At 41.1% G+C, this 8,503-nt stretch overlaps 1 protein-coding gene across 1 annotated transcript in view; it reads right to left on the bottom strand.

Moving 5' to 3' along the window:
* Nucleotides 1-793: 793 nt before the first annotated feature.
* ALG13 (ALG13 UDP-N-acetylglucosaminyltransferase subunit) overlaps nucleotides 794-8,503 on the bottom strand; it is a 30,323-nt gene continuing 22,613 nt past the window's right edge. The window contains exons 27-29 of the mRNA XM_071813344.1: nucleotides 3,903-3,943; nucleotides 2,853-3,036; nucleotides 794-1,738 (exon numbers count right to left, since the gene is read on the bottom strand). Coding sequence (XP_071669445.1) covers nucleotides 1,473-1,738; nucleotides 2,853-3,036; nucleotides 3,903-3,943 — 491 coding nt within the window. The 3' untranslated portion in view covers nucleotides 794-1,472. The remainder of the gene's footprint in view (nucleotides 1,739-2,852; nucleotides 3,037-3,902; nucleotides 3,944-8,503) is intronic.

Raw genomic sequence — 8,503 nt, 5'->3', positions numbered from 1 at the left:
CCACGGCTACTGCTAAATAACCCAGCTACTTGAAGGGTAAGCAAAAACATGCAAAACCAACTTGACTCCATACCAGAATTATCAGTCAGTGTTTCTAATGGGGGGGGAGGAAAAAAGATAACTTCAGGAGACAAACTAATACCAACACTTCGCTATGAAAAAAGCAAGGCTGTCTCAGTGATAGCAGAAGAAAGGAGATATTATTCACAGCTAAAGCCTGGAAAGGGGAAGATATTCACTTTGGTGCTTGACAGCAACTGTTTAGGATATGACAGATGGCACTCGTGACTGAGGTGGAAACACACTTGATGACTCCATCATGGAGACTGTACTTAAGTCTGTTCCATTTTCAAGTTCATGAAATAAGTCACATGCTTTACTGGTTCCTTTAGGAAGTCAGTCTAGTGAATGCTTTTGCAGAGAAAAGAGGACAGGTTTCTACCACCTTGACACCCCAGGGGTGTGGGCAGGGCCCAGCTCACACCCGCTTCTTTTTGATTTTGCATGTACAGTACAAGTTTCTATCAAGGACAGAGCCATCTGAAAGAATTGCCATTTACATGCATGGACTATTCAAAGTTTCCTTCCTAAAAAGTTACCAAAAACACAGCTAGAGCTTCCCACTGCACTCCATTCTCATGCTGAAAGCTTTTGCTATAATGCTTTCTCACAGAAGGCTGGAGCAGCCTTCTCCCACACAAGAAAACTACAGTTCTTTGGTCCAGGCTGTGGGATGACTAATTGTCAGGAACATAACCTGCCAGTGACAAATGACCACTCATTTTCATGGGTTCAATGCTTTTATTTTGTGCTGTCAGTGCAAATTAAACACCAAGACTACCACCATTTTTGCAACAGCTTTCACAAAATAAATCTTACAAACATACAGCAATATACAACAGATCGAAACAGTATTCTTATGCTTTCAAGAGTCATGAAGCCTATGCAGAATGAAATGAGAAGAAATACAGCTATTATAAATGTGACCACTAGTGGTGAAGAAGTTTTGTTTTGTGAAATCTGAGAAAGCCAACCTATTTCACATATTTTCATCCTCTAACGACCCTGTGCCCAATTTTTACCCATAGTTGTAATGGCAGCCTATTTCAGTGCTTAAACATGAACCACATGTCTAAGCTTTCCAGTGCAACCCCTTAGAGGTACATGATGCAACATTCCTTTAGCAATAGCATGTTTTTACACATACTTTATGTAGTCAAATTCAGGTTTTGTGTTCCCTGCACTATAGTTTGTGTATACTCTTTTCCTATGCTTTCCTAATTGACCAAAACATCATCTTGTCAAGTCAACTATCACTAACATAACCTAAAGATAAACATGACATTTGAAAGCAGTTTAATCAACTGACCCAGCCCACTAAGTGCAACATTTACAAAACAATATTAACGTATAGTTGACAAATAAGAAACGAGAGAAAGCAAAGGTAAGAAGTGAGCTCACAGCTCCCAGATTTACATTCCTTGAGGCACATCATGAGGTGCAGGGTTAGGTGAGGCAATATAGCTGACTTGGTGCAGTGGCCCAGAACTTACAGCATTAGCAATTTGTGGAGAATTTCCATACGGTGGGTTTACTGGATGCCAGGTACTAACACAGCGATAGGCAGGTACTAAAGAATCAAACCCAGGAAGAGATTGCTGGCTGAAGGGGTCTGACATGACTGGGTAATACACTGGCCCGTAGGACAGGGGTGGAGGCTCTGCATTTTGGAAGTTACCTTAAAAAACAGAATACACACACTTACCATATTTTACCATACCTTTGGCCTTTTTATACAGACTTTCATCACCACAAACACAGCATTACTTTGGTGGCCAAAATGGAAAAATCCATTTACGTGACAGTTTTATGCCCATATGTGTCCCTCCTAACAGGACCCACAATTATTTTGACCCCTCTAAGTTGGACTAGAGGGCAAAATTCCCATCTTCTCACTAAACCCTGTCCAAGATCTGCTTAGCAGCAATCTCCATTGGAGTGGCAGCTTCTTCAAGAGGGACTCAGGTAGAGAGCTAACATGTTCTTCCCTTATTTGATCTCTGATTGTATGACATTAATCTATGCAAAAGAACCATCCTAGCTGAACAGGCTAAAGCATTATCAGAGCAATAAGCCTGTTTGCCTCTGAGCAAGTTTTGTTATGATGCACTCCTTTCCAACACTGACCATTTGCCCTGTTCCATAGATTTTAATGAGCTATGTATCTGACCTTTTGGACATCTTTTTCCTCATTTAATACAGTCCTCCTATTTATCACCAAGTGTATCTACAAGCTTGTTACAAAGCTGCTAGGTAATGCTAAGTTTTGCTGTACATTTTATGCACAGTAGGACACAGCAATAAGGGCTGCTCGGGAGATAACAGCTCAGCATGTTGAGCCTAACACCAAGGTCTGCACATCTCCCTTTTAAAAAGTCTTACGGAACTGAAGTACCAATGCCCAGTGCTTGCCAAACTCAACCATCTCCTTTACTTTAAATTCTGTTTTGATACAACTATTTGTTATCAGTGAGCAAAGATGTTCCTTCAGTTTTAGAAAAAAGTTATCCCAAGTTAAAGGTAGTATACCTAATACGGGCCTAGAAAGGATTACTACTTACTTTTTCTGGCTTTAGAAAGCTCTTGACACATTGGTGGCTGAACCAGCGGCTCTGACATACTTTAAGTTGTATTGCAGATGGCAGAGGATAACCCCTTCCAAAGCTTTATGCCCTCCCAGCCTCATGCTTCCTACAAGACCACAAAGCCACAGGCGAGAGCAGTCATGCTCTGAAAACCTGTTCCCTCACTTCTCATTAGTTGGTTACAGGTTCTTATACTCAGATACTCACCATTTGCAGGTGTTTCCAAGGGAACCTGGTGGATTTCCATTCGCCCAGCATCAGTGTAGAGCTGAGGTGCTGCCTGATCTAGGACAGGAGCTGGCTCAGCATATGATGGATAAGCTTCCACAGGTGAGGGTGGCAGCACTGGCTGTACATACATCATGGGAGGCCAACAGCTCTGATGATAATACTTTGAGAAAAGGAAAAAAAAATTACAAGGTCACACATACAGCCACATATTCTTCATCCCTCCTCCAAATCACTAGTAGTTTCAGATCTACCCTTAGGAAGAATTGCACTTTGTCCTTCCCAACCCCTTAAAGTACTCCACACACTAGAAAAACCCAGTACAGCCTACCAGAAAAGACAGGGCAATCCCTGCAGGAATAGCCATCTGTTTCATATCACTGTCACGTCAGAAATCTTTACAGAGAAAGAAGATTCCCACTTATCGACTCCTGTATTCAAAAAGATTTTTCCTGTTTCTTTCAATGAATAAGGTGACATGACTACTTCTAATTCACTGAGCAGTAGTACTGACCTGCCCATGACTGCTGGCTCAGAGACAGACAACTCTTCAGCAGAACAAGAGTTCCCAGAACACAGAGAAATGGTGCTAGCCAGTCAGACACAGCTAACGAGTCCTACAAGACTCAAACCCCTCAAAACTCTCTCAGTGGTCTTTGATGTCTTGTCCAAGCACATAAGTTTTCTTAAGAATAGCTTAGGTTCCTCTCCTTATATTCAGAGAAAGAACAGTAGTTACCCACCATCCTTCACAAAAACCCAACAACAACAATCACACACCACAAACTATCACCACAACCCAAAGTAAATCAACCAACCATACATACTAGTGTGCTTCACATCCTGAGTTAGAACTTCACTTCCTGAGCTCTACTTTAATCTCCACCAAGCAAGTCTATACATACTAATAGTCAAGCACACAGGATGTGCATTTAGCACACTTGGAAGTCTTAAATACATCAGTACATTTGTCAAGAAAAACAGCAGTTTTTAAAATTAGTATAGTAACTTGTCTGTACAAGCACTTACTTGCAATCCCAGATTAAAGTAATACCACGAGACTTTTGTATCTGAAATTAAAGGACATGACATTAAAGAGCAGAAAAATGAAAACCAAGAAGCAAAAGAAACTTACATACATTAGGAGCATTTTATTTTAAGTTGCTCTTACTCAATGAATAAAAGTATTTCAATACTACTTTTTCTTTAATGTTTTGAGGGTAAAGAATACATCATGAATATAAATAGTTGTTAAAACTAGTTTATCTTTAAGGTAATCCAGTTAATATATTTGTGCAATAGTAAAGCCTTTGTCTGACCAACATATTATCTGACTTCAATGATTACATTAGCTTTAATTTTGGTTTATCCATCTTGATTATTCAAGTGACAACTGTCAGCATTGTTACAAGTCTCCACTGTCTAAGCAACTATGACTTAAGCAATTCTGGCTTCCTATTAAGACAGAGATTTTAGAGGAAAAAGCACTTTATCAAATAAGAAATTGCCTTAGAGCCCCTAAATTAAGTTGACCACTAAAAGCACTCCCTCCCTTCCTGAGTACAGAAGAGAGAAATGGTTCGGAAGCAGGCACAGGCAGGAGCAGCCTTCTCAGACATCAGTGACAATTCATCCCCAATGTACACACATCACATAGACAGTATGTACGTACTGCAAATACCTGCACTGGGCTGGCATGAGAGACAACAGGTCAACCCCAGGGAGACCACACGGCTTCTGGCCAGGGTTAAGTCTGGCTCTGCCATTATCTCCATCTTCAGAGCTTTGCTGAGCAATGACCACAGATACACATCGACAGGGACAACACGTGCAGAATCCTAAGACCTTCTGACCTCGTTTTGGGAGTTGCCCCCAGTTGTTATATCAAGTCAGAAATTGGAGGGAGGGGGAAGGAATAGGAATGTTTCCTTCCTTGCCCTTCCTCACAAGGGTACTCAGTTTCCTGCTTTCTTGCAAGTAGCCTGTTACTTTTCTTGCAACTAGTCTTCTAGTTCTGTCTTCCATGTGTCGAATAATTTGCTTCAAAGGAAATACATGATACACTGAGAAGCAATCCCAGATGTGTGGAGGAACTTTGAAACCACTCTCAAAGAACAACAGGGTTTTGAACTTGGAAACACATTTCAAACTGACCAAAACCAGTGAAGTAGTTTTCAACCTTTGAGACTGGCCATTGAAAGCAAAAAAGCACATGTTTTAATCTTATGATGCAGTTCTGGAACTGTGCATGAGAAAAACTGTTGATTTATTAAATATAGATTTGTTTTAAAGACTCAGGAAGACCAAGTTATCTATTCCACAGCAGTAGGTTTGTATGTGCATGCACACACACACACACTTTGCTTTAGAACTGCTGGGAGCTGAAAGGGAAAGCAGGGAGACAACTGAAAAGGAACAAGCCACTAAGGGCTTCGACTGAGCAGCACCTCCAGAGTTACCACATACATCATCTTCCTACCACCACTGCTTCCCCCAGACGAGGGTCTTGGCTCTGCATTGCTCCCCTGTCCAGCCACCCACCACACACACACCTTCCCAGCCCTGTGTTGTCTTTTGCCGCAGGTAGGCACAGCATCAGAAATGATCAGAAACGCAAACCTCAGTATTGAAATATGCAAGGATTTGTTGTTGCTGTTGCCAATTCTCAAGTCTTTCACTGTTCAGCATATTTGATCAGTGCTACAATCTGCACAGCTATTTTAGGAAGTGCACGCAGATCCTTCCTCACATCTAACAGCTGTAAGCTTCCTCCTGAAAAGGCTGGTGATATGGCTGTGACATTGACCATAGCCAGTAAAACATCACAAATAACACCAAGGCCCACATAAGCACCAATTTCTTAATATCTAGCTGAAATTGCATCCACATTTGGAACTTTAAAAAAAAAACCCACACACACAAAACAGAAAACCTGACTTTGTTCTTCAATTGTTTATGCAAATCTATGCAAAACAAGTATAAGAACTGAATGAAACAGCTGCTTCATAGCAGTGATAAAAGTACAAAGGAAGAGCTGGAAGACTGAAGTGACAAACTGATACTGGAAATATTGACATCTGTGGAATGTTAAAACAGAAGCCAGTACAGTAGGAGACCAGTTTTGATTCTTCTTTTAGATATCTGGAAGTCAAATCTTCAATAAACATGACTACATTATGAAGCAAAAGCTAAGTCAAAAAAAGGTAACTGCTCTGACATGAAAATATGAAGACCATGTTGACTATTGATTAAAAAAGAAAAATCTCATCTTAAAATGCATTAGGACAAAAGCCATGATAAAATTTTTATTGTGCTGACTGGATGCTCTGGTCAATCCTGAGCACTACTGCAGTCTCCGCAACACAGTAATATTGAGTAGTCTTTCATCAACAGCTCATTCAATTATAAGGGGGCAAGCATGGGCAGGACACCTAAGGTCACCATGTTAATAAACATGTTTCATAAGGCCTAAACTCCATTAAAAAAAAAAAATCCAAGAGATATTGAAAAGTGGAACAGAGTGCAGATGTACAAACAAATATTGAGGCACATGGCAGGTCTTCCTCCCAAGTCCAGGACTTCAATCTGTTGACAAGTCACCCTCCCAATCTATACCAGGCCTGCAAGTATCTTTAGCAAAGTGCACAGAACTCTAGGTCAAGTGTACTCACATACATTACACTGCACTACTCCAAAGCTTCTGGATTTCTTAACTTAAAGGCCACATAGGTTATACTACAGCAGTGTGACAATAAAAATACTATGTGCAATGCCTTATTGACTACCAATTTTAAAATCCTTAAAAAAATTTCTAGTCTATGCCAAGAAGAACATGGCCAGTATTAGGTGGAGTGACTCAGCTGAAGAACTACAGCCAGATCTGAAGAGGCTGTTAATCCACATCCACTCCAGATTCTTGTCAGCACACTTAACACCCAATTCTCCCAAGTGCTAAAAGCCTCAGTTAAGGGCATTCAACTAAAGCTGAAAACCATTAACTCTGATGTCTGCATAGTATCATCTAGAGTGACACTAGTGTGGCACGGAAGTGGGAAACAGAGTATTCAAGATCAACACAACCAAGAACTGACAGCACCTGCAAGAGAGCTGACCTACCACAGAGGACATTAGCAGTACCTGTGAAAGCAGCAGCCCTTTGGGCCATGCCACAGCGGTTTGGAACCTGCCTTTTTCCAGAGCAGCTTCTGACAAGACAAGCATGTTACATGCTCAATGCAACTGAAAATCCAGAGCATTTCAGCCCAACATTGTTCTGCAACCTACCAGATATAGCTACCTGAACTGTAGGCATCAAGGGTAGCTCTATCTTATCTGAAATTAGCCCTCTAGGATTGAGGGAAGTCTCACACAGGGACAACAGAGCTACTTTAGATAGCAACACATTGAATCAAGAATGGAAACAATTTGCCTTACCAAAATATTTTACGTTCCATCTTGAAGTAATAGATTTTTGCCATATAACCCAAAAGTTTTACATTCTGATGCAATAAAAGCTACAACTGTCATATACCTGTAACAGAGATAGTCACAAAAAGGAAGAAATCAAATCAGACAGTTATAGAGAAACTATGCTTTTCAAGACAGTGCAAAAAGGAACACTCAGATTTCACAGACCCTATATACATGCAGCCAGTTCTTTTCCTCACTCACCCCTGCATTAAATGCTCCTCTCTGCACCAACAGAGAAGATGGGAGATTCAGGAATTTGAACTAAAGGTAAGAAGTCTGATAAAATCATGTCATCTGCTGTTATCCATAAACTGCTATTACAACAAGCCAGGTACAAGACACAGACTTCCAACACATCCAGTGTACAGGGTCATATTTTAAAAGTTGATGCACTCCAGTGTGCAGAGATATATCCACTACTTGAACAAGAAAAATCATAAAGCACCAGCCAGTTTTGCACTGCTGCTCTTCAGAGGAGGCTATGGCTTCCCTCTAAGCTTGGCCTCACTGCTGCCAAACCCAGCTCCCCCCATGCTCCCTGCCAGCAAGGGCAGAAATAGCTGAAGCTGTGGCAACACAGCGAACCATAACTGAACTCCAGCCTATATCCAGAGCATTTCTGCTCCAGCCTGAGCACTACACATTAGGGCAAACTCCATCTTGCTATCAAGAGCACAAGAACACTGAATAACCAAGCTTTCTTTCACAGCCCTTCTAAATTTTTAACCCTTAGAGCAGTTTGAGCCAATGCATTGTCAAAAGACTGAGCAAAGGGACACACAGGGTAGAGCATTTTCCTATAGCTGTCCAAAACTGCACCACAACTAACAATCCTTATCAACTAAGACAAGACATGGCATCACAGAATAGTTTTGTCTGCCTCTTGAAATGTGCGCAGTGATGCAACAGTGGCATGCTTGGGCCTCACAGCATTTCCCACCTAGAGAAAAAGAAGTTACATAGCACAACAGCAAGCAGTACTGCTATTCCTGTAGCTGAGAGGCACTTGGCTTGCAGTAAGGACACCAGACAGCTAGATCTTTGGGTTATTAAACAAAGCTCTCTAAATTACAGGCTCTATTCATGCCTTGTGAGCCATAAACATGACAGATGGAGAGGATAAATTAATAACAAGAAAATCATATGTATATGACTGTTGC

The sequence above is a fragment of the Patagioenas fasciata genome, chromosome 11 (assembly GCF_037038585.1).
Source record: "Patagioenas fasciata isolate bPatFas1 chromosome 11, bPatFas1.hap1, whole genome shotgun sequence".
Classification (NCBI taxonomy): Eukaryota; Metazoa; Chordata; class Aves; order Columbiformes; family Columbidae; genus Patagioenas; species Patagioenas fasciata.
Note: the sequence above shows the minus strand (reverse complement) of the source record. Positions and strands in the feature narration are given on the sequence as shown.